This window comes from Cucurbita pepo, chromosome 11 (genome assembly GCF_057944985.1).
Source record: "Cucurbita pepo subsp. pepo isolate OVF chromosome 11, ASM5794498v1, whole genome shotgun sequence".
NCBI classification, from domain to species: Eukaryota; Viridiplantae; Streptophyta; class Magnoliopsida; order Cucurbitales; family Cucurbitaceae; genus Cucurbita; species Cucurbita pepo.
In genome coordinates this window covers 14,715,919-14,735,789 of record NC_141808.1, presented here as the reverse complement: position 1 = coordinate 14,735,789, position 19,871 = coordinate 14,715,919, and the positions used below count along the sequence as shown (strand labels likewise).

At 36.2% G+C, this 19,871-nt stretch overlaps 2 protein-coding genes across 11 annotated transcripts; both read right to left on the bottom strand.

Annotated features, from left to right (window-relative positions):
• Window positions 1-807: 807 nt before the first annotated feature.
• Window positions 808-5,428, bottom strand: LOC111806087 (translation initiation factor IF3-2, chloroplastic). The gene is made up of 9 exons (XM_023691441.2): window positions 5,044-5,428; window positions 4,901-4,940; window positions 4,771-4,830; window positions 3,498-3,550; window positions 3,089-3,144; window positions 2,957-2,990; window positions 2,664-2,736; window positions 2,464-2,556; window positions 808-1,179 (listed from the first exon to the last, which is right to left on the bottom strand). Exons 1-9 carry the CDS (start codon window positions 5,352-5,354, stop codon window positions 1,000-1,002), a joined length of 900 nt encoding a protein of 299 aa, XP_023547209.2. The 5' UTR covers window positions 5,355-5,428; the 3' UTR covers window positions 808-999.
• Window positions 5,429-6,638: 1,210 nt separating this feature from the next.
• Window positions 6,639-19,332, bottom strand: LOC111805223 (uncharacterized). 10 transcript variants are annotated; one of them, XM_087128257.1, is made up of 9 exons: window positions 19,046-19,332; window positions 17,398-18,624; window positions 13,428-17,307; window positions 12,897-13,397; window positions 12,024-12,143; window positions 11,031-11,147; window positions 10,849-10,938; window positions 8,524-8,631; window positions 6,639-7,252 (listed from the first exon to the last, which is right to left on the bottom strand). In XM_087128257.1, exons 3-9 carry the CDS (start codon window positions 17,157-17,159, stop codon window positions 7,124-7,126), a joined length of 4,797 nt encoding a protein of 1,598 aa, XP_086984383.1. In that variant the 5' UTR covers window positions 17,160-17,307; window positions 17,398-18,624; window positions 19,046-19,332; the 3' UTR covers window positions 6,639-7,123. The 10 variants fall into 10 exon arrangements, with proteins under 10 accessions (XP_086984383.1, XP_086984384.1, XP_086984375.1 ...); XM_087128258.1 differs by having other exon boundaries at window positions 13,674-17,307; window positions 19,046-19,330; XM_087128249.1 differs by having other exon boundaries at window positions 12,897-17,307.
• Window positions 19,333-19,871: the final 539 nt, after the last annotated feature.

The window sequence follows — 19,871 nt, the reverse complement described above, 5'->3', positions numbered from 1 at the left end:
TTAGTTAATTACTTTCAATAAATTAATCATTGTCAATTTATAGTTAATGTTCACAAAAAGAACATTGGGATTATTTTTAAATTTAAAAAATATATTCACCTGAAAATTAATTTGGTATAATTTAACTCCTTTTATTTTATTCAATTTAAAAAAATACCATTGAATTAGCAATAACTATTAATTTTATGATTTAATCAACGTGGGCTAATAGAACAAGTTTGAAAGTAAATAGACTAAAATAGTATTTGGGCTAATAGAATGAGTTTGAAAGTAAATAGACTAAAATGGTATTTCATCGTTTAATTTTTTTATTGAAATTATCGAACCAAACTAACTTCTTAGAAATATGAACTATGAAACTAAACCAATTACCGTGTGTTACACAAAACATCAACTCCACTCAAGGACAATTGTCTTACCCTACTACATTTGGTTGTCAAAAAAACTCGTACGATATTAAATTTTAAGTAGGTGGACAACGTGGCTTGAACTTTTCCTATAAGCCATTTATTATTTTTATTGTTTAAGAATGAAAGTCGAGTAAGGGGAATTCTCTCCATAGAGTTTTTCATCGAAGAGAAGAAATTCCCAAGAAGCATAGAGGAAAGAGTTTCACAGGAATTGTCTTGAATTCTTGTTAGCCCGTGACATGAGTGATCGTTGACCCTACCCCTCATTCTTTTATGAAATCATGGAGTGGTCAACTCTCTCAACACGTAAAGCTGTCCCGGCCAACCTATGATATGATAGCTAATAATCACTCTCACTATCCTCTTAGGCACTAAAAGCTAAGTTTGGAGCAAACTAAAAAGTAAGCTCAGAGATATGGATGCTTTTCAAAAGAATGAGTAGCACATCTGATTTCTAAACATTCCTCTAAAAAGAAAAAAAAAGGATGAACAACAATCTGGTGCATAAGATTAAACAGGACATTATACATTAATCTCTCAAATATCTCTATATGCTAGAAGTAGATTGAGATTGTTGTGACTAACCCTTCTATTTTTGGCTTAAGCTCGGCGCTTCCGGAGCTTCGACAGCGGCCGAAACTTCATTAACTGCAGCAGGTTTATCTTTTTTCTTCGGGGGTTCTTGAGACTTTTGAAGAACAGCCTTGTTAGGAGCTAGAACAATAAATACATTCCTGTCTCTGAAGTTTTTGGCCTCTTCAGTTGCAAGCTGTGCATAATAAAGTATTGAGAAGGTCAATGGAGAAGAGAGACAATAACAGAAGGTATCATATTTACATTCAGTAAATAAATAAGAGAGATAAAAAGACTCGAACGAAAGAAAAAACACTAAAAATGAGCAATGTGATCAAAATGTTCTGAATGGGTACCAAGTGTCACGGTCATGCTCGTCCAGGGTGTGTTGTTCGTGGCTGCATGCCCATCCCATGTCAAACCCTTTATTTAGTTTCATGTTGTATTGCCTTACTATGGTATTTTCTATTTTGTACGACCACTCGGCGAAATCGCCCAAAAATGTACTATAGGGGGTATGACTAGTTGGGTATGACTAGTTGTCAACTTCTCCCACTGATTTTGTATGACCACTCGGCAAAATCACGTCTAGGCCTGTCAGACCTGAATCGCCGCAAAATGTACTATAGGGGGATGCGACTAGTTGTCAGATTCTCCTTACCCAAAAGGTTATATGTTATTTAAGCCGTTGTGTTGCCTTTTGCTTGTATGTTATATAACATTGCTTTCAATCTCTCTCAATCTGGTTTTCAAAATCTCTCTGTCCCCATTTTCTAAAATATTCTTCTCAAATCGAGGCGAGAGGCTTGAGCATACGTTGCTCAACCGTAGGCGACGCGAATACAAATTGGCTTGACTCACTTGGTGTTGGGAAGTGAGTGCCGCACAATCGCAAAGTTTGCTACCAAAAAAAGTGCGATTGTGACACCAAGCAACCCCTCTAAATCGCCAAAAAAGCCTCTCATTGATCCCACGTTAAATATCACACCTCTCTTTGGATCTCCATCAGTATAGATTTCTTAATTATTCGTTAGGCCTTATCTTGCTTGACTAGAGCCCCTTCCTAGATTACTTAGGCTCTCGTTGAGATTTTGGATAATAATAAAGTAACAGGTCCAAACCCCATTTTAGCCACCTATCTATGAGATTTTCGATAACAAAATCTCATGAATGAGTTCAAATATTGTAGGTTAGACAGATCGTCTCCTCATATCGGTTAGCGGATGTCTGTTACAAGCCTGGAAACTCACATGCCACAGACCTTAAGAAAATGGTTAAATTGAACAGGTTTAGAAACTGTTCTCCCTGAAGGTACAATCGTTTTTCATGGGGTCAGACATCAGAGATAAAATAGTTCAACCAAGTGTCTAAAACTACACTTTCAATTTTCACTTAAAAAAATAAGGAGCATCATTTTTCTCTAGTATTGCCATGATGAACAGATATTAAAGGTGGCACAAAACTGATAGAACATGAGTACCTCCCCGAGCTCTTCCTGGAAACGTTTGACGAGCTCAATCGCTATTTTTCTGAACTCGTTTTCACGACCCTTCAAGTTCACTATAACTTTAACCTACAATATTCGTTACAAGATTTCCAAAGTGATGCAAACAAAATATAACAATATATTTGGATGCATGAAGAGAAGATAAAAGATATAGAAAAGATTCCTGAAGAAACCTTATCTCCATCTTGCAAAAACTTCTTTGCAGCTCTCAAACGAACAGAGTAATCATGTTGGTCAATTTTATAACTGTGCAATAATAATAGCAACCAGAAGGTTGAGATTGAGAAAAGGAACGTGTGCAGAATTATTTCTGAAATGGCAGCAAAAAGCAAGGAACAAAAGCCTCTCATGACTCTTGGCTTTGCAGGTTGATTATTGATCTTAGAAGTCATAAGTTCAATAGGTTGAGAAGAAGAAGAAAAGAAAGGAAAACTCCAAAAAACAAAGCAATTGAGGAATGTGTTACCCCATTTTAAGCTCCTTCAAATCCATGCGAGTAGCTAACATTCAAAACCACACATTATTAGTATCTTTCCCCAAATCTGAAAGGTTTGTGAACCAAATAAATTGTGCAGACTCAATTAAGAAAGAGATTCACCAGCACTTTTCTTCTGTTGTTCTCGTTTCTTCTTTTGTAGATCGTACCTATACTTACTGAGAAAGACAGGAAAAGAAAAATCTCAACATAAAAGGAACAAAATTCAACAAGGAAAAACGAATGTGACCCTTTAATTCTCCCAGTGAAAACATAACAATCATCATATTTTTCATTGTTTCTCCATTACATTGTACCATGTTTCCATCTCTTTAGTATTTTCATATATTACTTTCTCAAGAACATTTAATTGAAAGTGAAGTATTAATTGAAAATAAATCATCTCAACGGGTTTACTATAAGAACTAGTGTAATCATTAAAGTTCATCAGATTGGTATTGGACTTGAGCAAATACAACTTTTTCCACAAGCAGAGAGGTAATGGGAAGAACAGAGTGAGAAAGTGGCATACCTGTAATCCATTATTCTGACAACCGGAGGATCTGCATCAGGGGATAATACAACCTGAATGGAATTGAAAGAATTAGCTATATCCAACACAAAGCAACAAAAGTACATTGTAACGGTTCAAGCCTACCGCTAGCAGACATTGTTCTCTTTGGACTTTCCCTCAAGGTTTTAAAATGCATCCTCTAGGGAGAGGTTTTCACACTCTTATAAGGAATGTTTCGCTCCCCTCTCCAACCGATGTGAGATCACACATCGGTTGGAGAGGGGAACGAAACATTTCTTATAAGAGTGTAGAAACATCTCCCAAGTAGACGTGTTTTAAAACTGTGAGGCTGGCGGCATATGTAATGGGCCAAAGCGGACAATATCTGCTAACAGTGGGCTTGGGTTGTTACATACATGGTTTCCAGGAAAATAATAGTCCATGACCATCTTTATCCATGTAGTAAACAATACACAGACTGTGAACCGGGTTCGTAAATTGCATCAGCCAAACTTGAGTATGCAGACAACTAAACTGCTGATTGCTGAGAAAGTTTCAAGTCTTGTGTTGACAGATAGAAGTTTCGTTACCGGTTTACGCCCATATGGAAAGAAATTACAATTTTAAATCGGAGAAAACAGTAAAATTGGCCTAATACACAACTCTGGAATGAAAAACATTCACCATGCGAAGATTCTTCTAGTTATGGATGAACTGCTATAACTTAGAACTATAATTTTCAATTATAATTACCATAAGCTTTTGATTCCATGCTCAGTTTTATATAGAGAACAGTTTATTGAAGATAAAAACCAAAACCCAAGTGACATTAAACAAGCAGAGAGTGAAAAAGGAATTAAGATTTAAGATCAACATCAAGCTGAAGCTAAAAAGCACATTCTCAATTTCATAGTTTCAAAAGAAACATGAGCCATGTATTTTGTGTTGAACACAACTTTTTGTGGGAAACACTCGCGCACTTTATTAACACCAATCGAAAAGAGATTACAAGACACTCTGTGGAAACTATTGCTGCACTCTGTGCTTTGTATTTCTTGGGATGAAAACCTAGATAGGGCGGAAGGGTATTTATACTAAAAGCTATACAATCTATTCCTAAAATATCTAGATCTTTTTCCTAAAATATCTAGGTGTCTGACCCTATCAGGCTAGTGATGATATTTCAACATTTTGTCCTCGCACAGTGTTAGTGTTAAAGTTTGGAGCAAGGTTTCTTTGGAATTCATAGACAAACAATTATTTTAACAACGAATGGTACAAGACGACGTACCAAATCGAGTTCGGCATCCTCAGCCATTTGAATCGCCTGGGACTTCGGCACAATTCCAACCTATTCATTTCAAGAAGATTAAATTTCCTTTCACCAAGCACAAGCCATTCAGGCAGAACAAAACACCTACCATATTCTGCTGTTCATCGATAAGCCTCACATTATTCGACCTATACAAATCAGTCACAAGAAAAGGCAATAAAGAAAATAAAAACTCGGAATCAAAAACAAAATTCATTCGTCATGTAACTCTTGCATGTATAAGGCACAAACCTGATGGAGGAAACATCGAGAGCAAGAGAATCTTCAGAGCGCTTAGAACCCGTCGGTCCTGAAGATCGAGGAGCGCCGCCGTATCGAGCAAATACAGAAGTACGAATTGGAGAGGAGACGAGACGCAGAGAGTTGGAGTTGTGAAGGCGGAATCTGAAGGCATTGGATTTGGAGGAGGGGAGGGGTAGAGGGAAAATTGAGGTTCGAAAGGGAGTGGCGGAGGAGGAGGAGGAGGAGGTGGTGGCGGTGGCGGTGGCGGAGGATTGAGATGAGATAGATTTGAAAGGGAAGCGGCCGGAGAGCCCAGCCATGGAGCTTTGAGCTGAGGAAGGGGGGCAGTGGAGGGTGTGAATTTGACGAAAAATTAAAGAAATTCGAAAAGAAAATTAAAAAAATCTTATCCACAATACTTCTGAAGTGGACTCTAACCGTTTTCTTCCTTTTTTTTCCGTTGATATTTTCTGATTTTTTTAATGTCATTTATTTCAATTTTTATTTGTAATAAAAAATAAAATATATATAAAAAAAATTATTTGAGTGAGTTAAACTCAACTATATATATATATATATATCTTTATTTATTTAAATTAACTCAACCTAGATAAGTTGATAAAAAAATTCAAAAATTAAGTTGGGTTGGTCGGGTTTCTTCAAATCATTAATTTTTTTTTTATACCCCTATTTGTTATCATTCTTTAACCGTCATTCAAGTGAAGAATTTAAATTCAACAAAAACCAATCTAAGAAACTAACCAATATGAAAATACTAGTAAATTCGATACCAAGAGTAAGTACTCGTCTTTTTCGTACATAATCAATAGCTACTACTAATGACAAGGAAAAAAGATTAATTTTGATTAATTTGATTAATAAGAAGCCGTTTAAATTTAAAATAATAACTCAAATAGTAAAACTCTTGAACACGATCTCATTAAACTAAATTCTAAAGAAAGCTACATTTAATCTTATAAAACTTAGCTACTAATTCGGTAACCACATACTTGGCTATGACGGGACTTTTTCTTTGAGATGCAGAGATCTATTGTTTATTATCCAAAGAAATTTACAGAATCTACAACCGAAACCTCATATACCAAAGTTATTCCTTATTACGTAATGGTTTATTCCTCTTGCAAGGAGTCGCATAGTTTTCTCCTCGGAAGAACCCAAATCCTCATTTATATGAAATGATTCATATTCCAAGATATGCGAGGAATCTATTATATATTTACCTAACATAAAACATGGAATACATCATGAATGGTAGAAAGAATCGGTCTAATGCCTACCATTATGCTACATGTTTAATATATTCTAAAATCTCGAAAGAGCCTATGTACCATAGAGTAATTTTCATTTCTTTCCAAATCTTAGCATCCCGATCAGGCCAAGCACCATAAACTTCGAAGTATTTCCTTCTCGAATCAACTTAACCTTTTCATTTACTTTGGGCAGTTTATAATCTCATATTAATCTTTTGTACCACTTCAATTGTAATCTGAACCAATTTCATCGGATATCTAAATGACAATATTGTTTACTCTTCAAATAAAAAGAATTCAAAGCCTTCCATACATCTTTGCAAGAACATCACCTGGGAACAATGACCTTTCATTGGTGTGTTAGACTTGTTTTTGTTACAAATCATCCAATCGATTGAGATCAAATAAATAAGCAACAACATCACTTTGTGCAGCTAAAATCAACCATACATTTACATCTCGTGATTTTCATTTATCGACTGAACTATCACAAACCTTATTCGAGTATTCTAACACGACTAGACTTCCACTCGAAACTAAATAACACGAAATAAAAAGAGGGGGGGTGAGAGACAAAAAGAAAGTGTCCTAACCTCATACATATGAACTAATTGCCATCTTCACTTTCATTTGCATTGTAACACTCCTATTGGGGGCTGCTGCTATTGGAATGACCTGCATTTTCTTTCCAATATATATGCAGCTGTATATATATATGTATATATATAAATCAATAAATAAATAAATAAATAATCAAATTTACATTTAAGATGGATGAAGCAAATACAAGTGGTATTTTGGAGGTTACTATGTTGTTGTTAGCTTCGTTGGCGAGGGGTTATGAAGGTAGTGTGGTAGTTATACTTATGGGGAAGAAGATTGAGAGTTGTGTTTTCCAAAGATTGCTTCATTTGAATGAGATGTGTCCTAAGACTATGCTCTTCTACCTGTTTCAATGCACAAAACAACAAATCAAAATCAAATATAATTCTCAAGAAACCAGTTTAAGCAAGAATTTTGACATTTTCTATCTACGTGAAGATGGAGTTTTTGGAGAATGAATATATGGATGTTTGGGAATTGACTACAAAGAGAGTTCTTTGATTTTGTTCATGAGAAGTAAAGAGTATTGTGTGCTCTAGCTTTTGAACTCAAGAACTCGGTCGTACGACCTGTAGAACAAATCCTGTTCAAGTATGGTCGATAAAGAAGATTCTGTGCTTAAAACTATTGTTTGCTAAACCAACACGTTTTGGTAACAAACAAGTCATACAAGGATATTTTCGACATACCGTTAATAATCTCATGGTTTTCGGAGTAAGAACACTTGTTGAAAGATAGGATATTTATTAAGAGAATTGAGAAGAAACAACTTTAAAAAGAACGGTAACTTCAAAATGTTTTCATTCAATTTCAGTGAAGAAAGCAGAAAAAGTTTTCATAACATTTCCAAACGGATCTTGGTAGTCAGCTAAAAATTTCCAAACAGAACAAATTTCCATTTTCTTGTCATTCATAAGCTAAAAAAAAATTAAGAAAATCTATATTCTTAGATTAGATATGTAAAGACATTTTCTAGGAAGCTTGCCAAATGAACTAGCTTTCGAAGTGGTGAACTCTTGATTCACTTTGAACCCACACGTTATGTTATTTCACCGTGAGTTCCTATTCTTATGCAAAATTAGGATTTACATTAAATTTTTTTCGTAACCTCAAACAATCTTCAGGAATAACAGAATATTTTACACCGCTTGTGCAGTAGGGTTGTAACAGTCTAAGCTCACAGTTAGTAGATATTGTCCGTTTGGCCCGTTACGTATCGCCATCAGCCTCACATTTTTAAAACACATCTACTAGGGAGGGGTTTCTACACCCTTATAAGGGATGCTTCGTTCTCCTTTCCAATCGATGTGGGATCTCACAATCCACCCCCCTTGGAGGCTCCGCGTCCTTGCTGGCACATTGCCCAGTGTCTGGCTCTAATATCATTTGTAACAGCCCAAGCTCACCGCTAGCAGATATTGTCCACTTTGGCCCGTTACGTATCGCTGTCAGCCTCACGATTTTAAAACGCGTCTATTAGGGAGAGATTTCCACACCCTTATAAGGGATGCTTTGTTCTCCTCTCCAAATGACGTGGGATCTCACAAGTGTCACGTGAGATTTGTGAGATAAATGGGTCTTCCTAATTCTAAGAGAAGGAAAATATTGTTCTCACCTGCATTGCTGTTGTTGAAGCCAGCAATGATTCACATTCATCTAACATTGCTTTCTCTTGTGAAGCTACGGCCGCAAGTTCCGAAGCCAACCCATTCATTCTCTCCACCTATAACACAGAAGAAGTATTGATAGAAAATGGAGTGTCAAGACAACAATATGTATTTCAAACTGACAGCAGAATTCAAGATATATGCTCAAACCCAAGGACCATAAAGAAATATACTAACTCAATCTGTAAGAGAGTATAGTTAACTCAGCAAAGAAATCAGCTTTAGTAAATCATTAGATGACTGAAACGAATAAAATGAAGTTTTCCTTGACGTCAAACATATGCTGATATCTACGACCCTAAGACATGGGGTGTGGTGTAGCAAATGTTCAAAGAACATTTGAGGTAACGGTGTCAGTGGACCGGTTTGGCTAGCCTTTCAGCCACGACTGACGCCCACACAACTCATCAATCGAAGATGAAACTAAAAACTGAGCTCAAACTAACCAAACCCCACCAAAAATCAAAACCAGTCTGACTAACTAATTTTCATTTTACAGTCTATGAAAGTTTAAATACTATATTAAGAAACTTACAAAATGTTTATTTTAGCTCCCTCAATTTTAAAAAGTAATCATTTTGATCCTTGTTTTTATTACGTTTTTGACAAATTAATGAGATAAGTGTGATTCAAGCCACAAAAGTTAGGGAAGAGCATTGAAGAGTGGAAATTAAATGGAAAAATAGCATAATAAGAACTAAAATAGTCGGTTTTTAGAAAGTTAAAAGAGACTAAAATAGACACTACAAAAGTTAAGGGACCAAAATGAAGCAAACACGAAAGTTCAAACCAAAATGGATAGTTTAAAAATTTAGGGACTTTAAAGGGGACAAATTTAAAAGAATAAGGACCAAAATAGAATTTAAACCTTTTATGAATCTGATCATATCAATATTTATTGCTTAAACCAACTTAACTTATTAATTTGGTTGATACTTCTGGGATTTTTTGGTTTTTGTTTGCACCCCACCCCTAAAATGAGGCTCATCTCGAGGGAGTTTGTCAAAATACTTGCATTCTTAAGATGCATCAATTTGTCAATCGCACAAGATGATCTCGAATCCAAATAGGCTGATGTCTCCATTTGTCAAATGAATCTCAAGGGAGTTTCTTTTATAACGAATGAAATTGAGCCTTTTGAAGCAAAATAATTGAAAATACAAAGGCATACAAAAACAGACCTAAAGGGAGTTCAAACTCTAGCTAAGTAGAAACAGGACTTCAATTCAAAAGGATAAGACCTATTTGATAATTACATAAAGTTCGATACACTAGCATCTACAAAGAGTCGTTAAACCTAACAATAGTCCAAACCTCTTTCTAGGACCTCAAAACACCTCAAAAAAATTACGTCATCCTAAAAGCGAAAATTAAAAAAGAAAGAAAAGAAAAGACTTCCCCCATCATAGAATAATAATGTTTAGTGTACGCCAAGCAGATCTCAAGCATATATAAAAATATGATTCCATAAAGACTGAGCATGAGCAAACTTAGAACTCCACAGGAGTGGTCAAACGCAAGTCTACATAAGGTGTACCACAACAATCCCTGCAAAATGCATCTGGATGTGGTCCAAATGATTCACTTTGGCAAACAATTGCCACAAAAAGAACTTGACCTCCTCTGAGATCTTGTCCTTCCAAAGAGACGAGAATGGAGAGGCTCTAGGATAGATGGAGGGACATACAAGAGATTAAAAAAAAATCATTAAAAGATTTTTTTTCTTTTAAAAGAAAAAACTTCATAAAGATCCCTCAGAAGGGTTGGGAATCCAAAAGTGAAGATCCCCCACCACCCCCCCCCCCCCCCCCCGCACAAACAATGTGGGAGTCTCCCAAGAGAAAAAAGCAAGGGCTGCCACTTCTGGTGTCTCCCTACCCAACAAAAGACAGCGGAAACCCAAACATAAGGAAGAGAACGAACCCGAGGAAAGCATAGCAGAGACCACATGATGCAACCACAAGGTAATTGATAAGAAATGTATCAAAGTGAGCATAGGCACCGATCAACAATTTTGAAGATTCATTTATAGCACAATCATGCACTATAAAAGTCCAGGGAGTTTTTGTTTAGTAAAGTTACCACGACAGTTAAATATTATACAAGTTTTCTTCCAAATTCCTATCTGTGAGTATAATTCATTATCTGTAAGACTCATTCATAACATAATAAACCAATAATAGAAAGTCTCATTACCGAACATGTAAAAGAAACGGGAGAACACATTAAAAAATTATCACTCACAACTTCAAAACAATCAGTTAAAACCTCACCTGTGAAAGCAAAGAGCATATGGAGGACGCCATTACTCGCATCACGTTGAGAGCAGAGCCGATTGCACCTTTCAATGATTCAACATCTGCCTGCAAAAGAACAAATCTCTACTCTATGAGACTGAAACTAATTCAATAATTGAATATTTCAAATTTGAAAAACTTTTTACAACCTAACATACCGTTGCCCCTGCAGTTAATGGAACTCGGAGAGTGTTTGCTTTAAGATCTAACAATACACCTGACAATGAATTGATATGGTCTCTCTCAAGTGAATCCCATTCATCAAGGTAGGACATCTGGATTTTCATGATTATAATAGTTTACATTATATTTTGACAAAAGTAAAAGTAAAGAATTAAAAATGAGAACTAAATGTCCTCCAACAAGATAACAAAAAAAAAAAAAAAAAAAAGTCTTTAAAACATTGACCTAAGTAAAAGCAACGAAATAAATCATATCCTAACTTTCTTGTTTCTCTTTACTTTCCTCTTGTAATTAGCTCTCGACACAAAGCAATATCTTCATCCCCTTAGATAAAATTAAAGACAGGTCTAAAGCATTCATGTTATTCAGTGTTATAGATTGACAATGTTCTAAAAAAATTGGGCGTTCACTCAAAAGCTTCACGTACCCTTCTCAGATCAGAAGAGAAAACAATATCAGTTAAATTTGTCTTCAAAGCCAATAACTAGCTCGACAATTTGGAGATATATTATCAATGTAAGAATGGTAAGATAAAATAATTTAGCTATTCTGCATAGTATAGCAAAAAATAGCTAAATGCCAAACTAAGAGAAGGACCCCAAAGCTATTTCATAAAGAAGTTAGATATATAGGGGGTGGATTGCCCTATCTTCTGACAGCTATATTGAACTTGTTCTTTTTGCAGTTTTATCCTGGTGTAAATGACATATCCATTAATTTTTACAGCCCCACCATCTTGTTATCGGATGGAGAAGTTTTGTAATCAACCCTTGGTGGTTTGAAGGCCCTTCCTACCGTTAATATAAATCATGGTATATGAAATTCCGCTGCAGTGTCGATCTACATGTACAGTTCAAGAGAGAACGAACAAATTTTATGCTGAACAGTGAGAATTTTCTAGACAAATCAAAACTCAAAAGGTCACTTTTTCTATCATAGCGTATAAGTTAAAGAAAGGACTTACTTACTTGATAGTTCATGATTTCATTCAGCTTAAGTTCTAGCTTCAGCATATGGAGATCAATTCTATTTCTGGTTACTGAATCCCAAATACGTATCATAGCCTTCCAGACATTACATAGCGTTCTCTGGGCAACCAGAAAAAGGCCAAAATGTTAACTAGTCATCCACGGGGAAGTTGTGACACCATTGACAACTACGAATGAGACACAAAGCACCAATTCGCAGGGAGATCCACAATAAATATCATGAAATAAACAAACACATACAGGATATTTCAATTTCAAAACTAACTTGATAGCAACTGTTTCTTTTTTTTCATACAGATTTTCTATCTATAACCAACTGGAGAAAAAAGAATTTTCTAATACAAAGAAAATATTACTCGGAGTTGAATCACAAGTAATTTAAGTTACTGACACATGTTAAAAGGTATTTACTTCTCCCTATTGAACAGTGGAATGATAGTGCATCAATTTTGGAGTCGTCCAACTGTCAGGATGATTAGGCATCATCCAAAAATGGTTAAAGGGAATTAATCTTAAATATAGGATATAATACATAATATATGAGCTAAATAATAAGAAAGTTTAGCTAAGGGATACACAATATTATAAGTACCGCAACCTCTAACTCTAAAAGACACAATGTTCTTTTATTACATCAAAAGATGAAGGAGAACCATGTACTTGGTTACAAATATAGCTATATGAGCAAAAGAAAACGTCCCTGGGCGCTGGTGAAAAGTTTATGTAACTTAATAGTTTTAGAACAATACGACCGTCACATTATGATGATAACAACCGTAAGCAAAAAAGGAACTTCAATCAGATAGATAATAAAGAAAAAGTTACTGAATTCTACAAATGTAAGATGCACACCTCTGCATCAACTTTATGCATGTCATGTATAGCTTCTGCTCGTGCATTGGAAAATCTCCATTGCATATATCTATTATATAATAGCCGCAGCTGGTGAGAATCTTCGATATAATTAGCGCCCTTTTTACCCTTAAAATCTGCAATGAAACTGAGCACCGAAGTTGAACTGTTGGATTGAATGGAATTAGTTGGTCTGATTCGAGATGGACTGACACCCCTAGGAGGAGGAGTTGATGGCCTTGGACGGGCTGGACTTGATCCTCTAGAAACAGAGGATGATGGCACTGACGTTCTAATGGGCGAAGGTAGACGCAGTCCAGGTAATGTCAAAGACTGAGATCTGACAGCTGGTGTTGATTTTAACCTATCTGGTAAGCCGTTAGAAGCAAGCCTAGGAGTTCCTGGTGCCTGCAGTGAACAATCGTCAACCATATTTGTTTCATCTTCCATTCTAAGACCATCATTGGAAGAATCATTATCAGAGATCAAGAGTTTATTTATCTGATTATCAAAGATCAAGAGTTTATTTATAGAATCAGATGAACTTCTTAATGAAGGTAACCCAATTCCTGGGTGTGGTCTCGGAGAGCTCTGAATTATTTTATCAGTAAGATCCACACTTTGACTTAATGCATTTAATGATATCTTCCTACCAATTCCTGATGCCTGCAATGAACAATCGTCAACTGAATTTGTTTCATCTTCCATTCTAAGATCATCATCAAGTGGAAGAATTTTGGAAGAATCATTATCAGATCTCTGCAAGAGTTTGTTTATAGAATCAGATGAACTTCTCAATGAAGGTAACCCAATTCCTGGGTGTGGTCTCGGAGAGCTCTGAATTATTTTATCAGTAAGATCCACACTTTGACTTAATGCATTTAATGATATCTTCCTACCAATTCTTGATGCCTGCAATGAACAATCGTCAACTGAATTTGTTTCATCTTCCATTCTAAGATCATCATCAAGTGGAAGAATCTTGGAAGAATCATTATCAGATCTCTGCAAGAGTTTGTTTATAGAATCAGATGAAGTTCTTTTCAATGAAGGTAACCCAATTTCCGGAGGTGGTCCAGGAGAGCTCTGAATTATTTTATCAGTAAGATCCACACTTCGACTTAATGCATTTAATGATATCTTCCTACCAATTCCTGATGTCTGCAATGAACAATCATCAACTGAATTTGTTTCATCTTCCATTCTAAGACCATCATCAAGTGGAAGAATCCTGGAAGAATCATTATCAGATTTTTGCAAGAGTTTGTTTATTGAATCAGATGAAGTTCTTCTCGATGAAGGTAACCCAATTCCTGGAAGTGGTCCAAGAGAGCTCCGAATTATTTTATCGGTATGATCCATGCTTCGACTTGATGCATTTAATGATTTCTTCCTACCAATTCCGGATGCCTGCAATGAACAATCGTCAACTGAATTTGTTCCATCTTCCATTCTAAGACCATCATCAAGTGGAAGAATCCGGGAAGAATCATTATCAGATCTCTGCGAGAGTTTGTTTATTGGATTAGATGAAGTTCTTCTCGATGAAGGTAACCTAATTCTTGGAAGTGGTTCAGGAAGGCTCTGAATTATTTTATCAGTATGATCCATGCTTTGACTTAATGCATTTAATGATATCTTCCTACCAATTCCTAATGCCTGCAATGAACCATCGTCAACTGAATTTGTTCCATCTTCCCTTCTAAGACCATCATCAAGTGGAAGAATCCTGGAAGAATCATTATTAGATCTCGGCAAGAGTTTGTTTATAGAATCAGATGAAGTTCTTCTCAATGGAAGTGGTCCAGGAGAGCTTTGAATTATTTTATCAGTATGATCCACACTTCGACTTAATGCATGTAATGATATCTTCCTACCAATTTCTGATGCCTGCAATGAACAATCGTCAACTGAATTTGTTCCATCTTCCATTCTAAGACCATCATCAAGTGGAAGAATCCTGGAAGAATCATTATTAGATCTCGGCAAGAGTTTGTTGATAGAATCAGATGAAGTTCTTCTCAATGGAAGTGGTCCAGGAGAGCTCCGAATTATTTTATGAGTATGATCCACACTTCGACTTAATGCATTTAATGATATCTTCCTACCAATTTCTGATGCCTGCAATGAACAATCGTCAACTGAATTTGCTCCATCTTCCATTCTAAGACCATTATCAAGTGGAAGAATCCTGGAAAAATCATTATTAGATCTCGGCAAGAGTTTGTTGATAGAATCAGATGAAGTTCTTCTCAATGGAAGTGGTCTAGGAGAGCTCCGAATTATTTTATCAGTATGATCCACACTTCGACTTAATGCATTTAATGATATCTTCCTACCAATTCCTGATGCTTGCAATGAACAATCGTCAACTGAATTTGTTCCATCTTCCATTCTAAGACCATCAACTGAATTTGTTCCATCTTCCATGCTAAGACCGTCATCAAGTGGAAGAATCTTCGAAGAATCATTATTAGATCTCGGCAAGAGTTTGTTTATAGAATCAGATGAAGTTCTTCTCAATGAAGGTAACCCAATTCCTGGAAGTGGTCCAGGGGAGCTCCGAATTATTTTATCACTATGATCCACACTTCGACTTAATGTATTTAATGATATCTTCTTACCAATTCCTGATGCATGAAATGAACCATCGTCAACTGAATTTGTTTCATCTTCCATTCTAAGACCATCCTCAAGTGGAAGAATCTTGGAAGAATCATTATTAGATCTCGGCAAGAGTTTGTTTATAGAGTCAGATGAAGTTCTTCTCAATGAAGGTGACCCAATTCCTGGAAGTGGTCCACGAGAGTTCCGAATTATTTTATCAGTATGATCCACACTTCGACTAAATGCATTTAATGATATCTTCTTACCAATTCTTGATGTCTGCAATGAACAATCACCGACTGAATTTGTTCCATCTTCCATTCTAATACCATCATCAAGTGGAAGAATCCTGGAAGAATCATTATTAGATCTCGGCAAGAGTTTGTTTATAGAATCAGATGAAGTTCTTCTCAATGGAAGTGGTCCAGGAGAGCTCCGAATTATTTTATCAGTATTATCCACACTTCGACTTAATGCATTTAATGATATCTTCCTACCAATTCCTGATGTCCGCAATGAACAATTGTCAACTGAATTTGTTCTCTCTTCCATTCTAAGACCATCATCAAGTGGAAGAATCCCGGAAGAATCATTATTAGATCTCGGCAAGAGTTTGTTGATAGAATCAGATGAAGTTCTTCTCAATGAAGGTAACCCAATTCCTGAAAGTGGTCTAGGAGAGCTCCGAATTATTTTATCAGTATGATCCCCACTTCGACTTAATGCATTTAATGATATCTTCCTACCAATTCCTGGTGCCTGCAATGAAGAATCGTCAACGGAATTTGTTCCATCTTCCATTCTAAGACCATCATCAAGAGGAAGAATCTTGGAAGAATCATTATTAGATCTTGGCAAGAGTTTGTTTATAGAATCAGATGAAGTTCTTCTCAATGAAGGTAACCCAATTCCGGGAAGTGGTCCTGGAGAGCTCCGAATTATTTTATCAGTAAGATCCCCACTTCGACTCAATGCATTTAATGATATCTTCCTACCAATTCTACTCGCCTGCCTCTGATCTATAAGCCGGGTATGCAAGCCATCAATTGGCTTAGAATTCTCCAGCTGGTCAGGCACATTCTTTCCTTTGAGAGGACTCCTCTTTCGCTCTGGTGTAGGTTTCCTTGAAACCATAGGCGTTTCAACCAGTTTGTGAGCGAAATTTGACGACGGCCTCAACGTCCGATCAGAAGGAGATGCAGGGACTGGTTTTTCCTTCTTACTAACAGGAATAGAAATTATGTCAGACTGGAAAGAGACATTCAAACTCCGCATGGTCGAAGGCCATAAACTTTCCGCCGATCGACCGCCTGCTGTTTTCCTTGAAGACAATCTCAAATCAGAAGATAAGTCATGGTCCGAAGTTGATGGACTCGTCGGGGAAGGAGGCGTGGAAGGCCGTTTCCTCTCAGCCGACAGGGCTCTTTTCTGCTCCAATTGGGAGGAAGCAGACAAAGTTCTGGAGGCGTTCGGCGACTGACAGCGCCGAGGTGAGGAAGGGGCTGAGGGAATAGGTGACTTGTATCTAGAACTAACTTCCCTCGTCCGAGAGCGACGAGTGGCGAGTACATTGCTTCTCTCAGCCAGACCCAGTGCAAGCCTTGGGGTTTCCCCTGTTGAATGATTCCTTATTGAATCTGATTCAAATATATCCATCCACACAATCAAAATCAGACCACATCGATGAAAATCTTCATATCAGAACACATCCGGCGATCATGGATTTCTTCACTCATCCCGCAATCAACTGAATAATACCAACTGCAAAAAGGGGAGAAAGTTCTCTGCATCATTTCTGTCACTGCTGCACAACCAAAAGTGAAAACGGTACAGATTGCTAGAGATTATGAAAAGTAAACCCCACAAACAAAAAGAAAAGGAAAGAAAAGCATACATCTTTACACACCCCAGATCTAGCTGAATAAAAATCTGGTAATAACAGCAAAATAACGCAAATGGGTGCTTCCCCTTCAAGAAAACCCCAAACCGAACGAGATCAAGCAATAACAAGGAGGTCAGGAACGCGTTACAGAACATTTGATATAATACAATGGGTAGCGGAAAACAGCGAAAACTGCCACAACACGAATAAGCAGTTACAGTGGGAGGTTGATTTTGGTGGTAAACCACACTTAGCGGTTATGGGGTAGAGGTCCCCTTGGGACTTGAGGGAGACCAGGGCAAGTGGGTTTTAGTCTCTTCAGTGGTGGAATTGTAGGATACTTCCTAGGAGGGAGTGCACTGTAAATGACTTTTAAAATACATTTCGGGCCATGAGTTTTTTCACGGGAAGGCCAAGGTCAGATGGGATGGAAATAGGTTTCACACTTAACCTACTGCCTACTCATCTTCTTTCTCTGTACTCTTTTTTCACCAAGAAATGACAGCAGCTTCAAAACTGGCAAAACATAGAAAATCTCTCTCTCTCCCTCTGTCTCTCCCTCTCTCTCTTCGGCCTTGATGTACGATTGGGTAAAAAGAAGGTTCTATCTAACAACTTGACCATCATAAATGATCAAAGTTTTAACAAAACTTAAAACTGTTTTTTTCCTTTTGTAATCATGGATTTGTAGATGGTAATTTCAATATACACTTTATTCTGATCTTGAAAAAAAGTTAGGAAAAGCAAATCTTAAGAAAATAGGTTCAAAAATCACTCAAACACAAAAAACTTCTCTGATTCTTACTCTTAACCTATCTATTTGTTCTTATGTCCAAGTTTACAGACTGTTCAGCAGATAAAATTAAACGACACAATTTGTTTGTGTACACGAAGTAAAACTTGGTGTTACTATTATAATGGCAGAACTTCGAGGTACAAAAAATTGCCATCCCCATGAGTTCTACAAAAGTTTTCAAACAAAATCCGAGAAAGATAAAAACTAAGCAGAAAAATTAGTTACATAGGATTTAATTGAAGAGTTCTAAAGAGAAAGATCTTCAGAAGTCGATTTAAAATCGTGAACTGTACAACAAAAGAAGAGCGAAATTGGAAACTGTTTACGGGATGAGAAATTCTCAGAGATAAATCAGAGGTGGAGGATGTCTGTAATTTGAAGGTAACAGATTGTGTTTGATGGAGTAGAGAAAGTCTGGTTTCCTACTGTTCATGACAATCTCTCTGCAGGAAAAGTTCAAAGGAATCTCAGAGATAACCTAAAGGGAGAGACAGAGTTCGTCCGACTCCAAAAACATTCAGAATCTCTTTACTAAAAAAACAACGTAATCGACAGTGAGTACCATTAACCAACCGTCTTCAATTAAAAATTTCGCTGTCTTTTTCCTCATTCGGTGATCCACAGAAAGAGGACGAACCAGATGAGCGAACTTCCTCTTTCGATTACAAAATGGATCAAAGAAAGAAAGAAAGGGGAAAAAACGCCTCAATTGCGACAAAATTGCAATCTCTTAAACCAAAAGCATTTCCGTAATTCCTAAAATTTCAACAACCAAATTATCAATCGATTCACTCAAGAATCTCCAAGCAAAACACAAAAACAACCAGAAATCAAACTCTAGAAAGCGAGTGAGAGATTTCTCACCTACGAACTGAAGCTCCAAACTCCTCTTCCAGTGAAAACAAATCAACCAAGAACATGACAACGAAAATCCAAATCACCTCGATCTCTTGAGGAATTCAATCAACCACAACAGGTAAGACGAATCGTCGAAGAGGCAGAGATTGACAGCAAAATCGTCGCCAGCCGTCAGATCGTTGGAAAATTTCAAATTCGTTAGTGGTCGACGGAGAGTGAAAGTAAATCAACGAAATTAATAATAATTAAAAAGAATTTGAAGAAATTTATTGGGAAGAAATGAATTAAGAAACGAAAAATTTAATAATTATTATTAATTATTAAGAGGGAAAAAACGGTTTCAGTTGGAAATTTCGCGGTGGGGACCCGCCGGTGGTCGTTGCTTTGGCGCCACCACCTTTATCAGCTTCCAATTTTTATCATTTTTCTAATTAATAAAAATACTTCTAAAAAAATATTAATTCAAATATTTCAATTATATCCAAACACCAAAAATTAATTTTTTAATACGTCAATAAAATTTTAAAAATAAAAATTTATTAATACTTTTCAATTTTTTTAAATAAATAAAAAAATATTGTGCTATATTTTCAAAAAATATCCATAAAATTTTAAAAATAATTTTTTTTAATTAAAATTTGAAATGGGTTTTTAGTGTAATAAATAATCAAAATTTTAATAATAATTAGATTTCAGTTCTTCAACTCATAAGTTAAAATTTTCATTATTTATCGAACTAAAAAAAAATCTCAACAACCACCGATTTCCACCTAACACTAACAAAAGTTCGTGTTAACCGAGTATAGTTAAACCGATTAAGACATGTATATTC

Coding starts and splice junctions, on each gene's coding strand:
- LOC111806087 (XM_023691441.2), bottom strand. CDS start 5,354: ATGGCTGGGCTCTCCGGCCGCTTCCCTTTCAAATCTATCTCATCTCAA. Junction 4,831..4,900: donor TCGATGAACAGCAGAATATG/GTAGGTGTTTTG, acceptor TGAAATGAATAG/GTTGGAATTGTGCCGAAGTC. Junction 2,737..2,956: donor TTGAAGGAGCTTAAAATGGG/GTAACACATTCC, acceptor ATTATTGCACAG/TTATAAAATTGACCAACATG.
- LOC111805223 (XM_087128249.1), bottom strand. CDS start 17,159: ATGGATATATTTGAATCAGATTCAATAAGGAATCATTCAACAGGGGAA. Junction 11,148..12,023: donor ATGAAATCATGAACTATCAA/GTAAGTAAGTCC, acceptor ATGAAAATCCAG/ATGTCCTACCTTGATGAATG. Junction 7,253..8,523: donor CTTCAACAACAGCAATGCAG/GTGAGAACAATA, acceptor GCATTGAAACAG/GTAGAAGAGCATAGTCTTAG.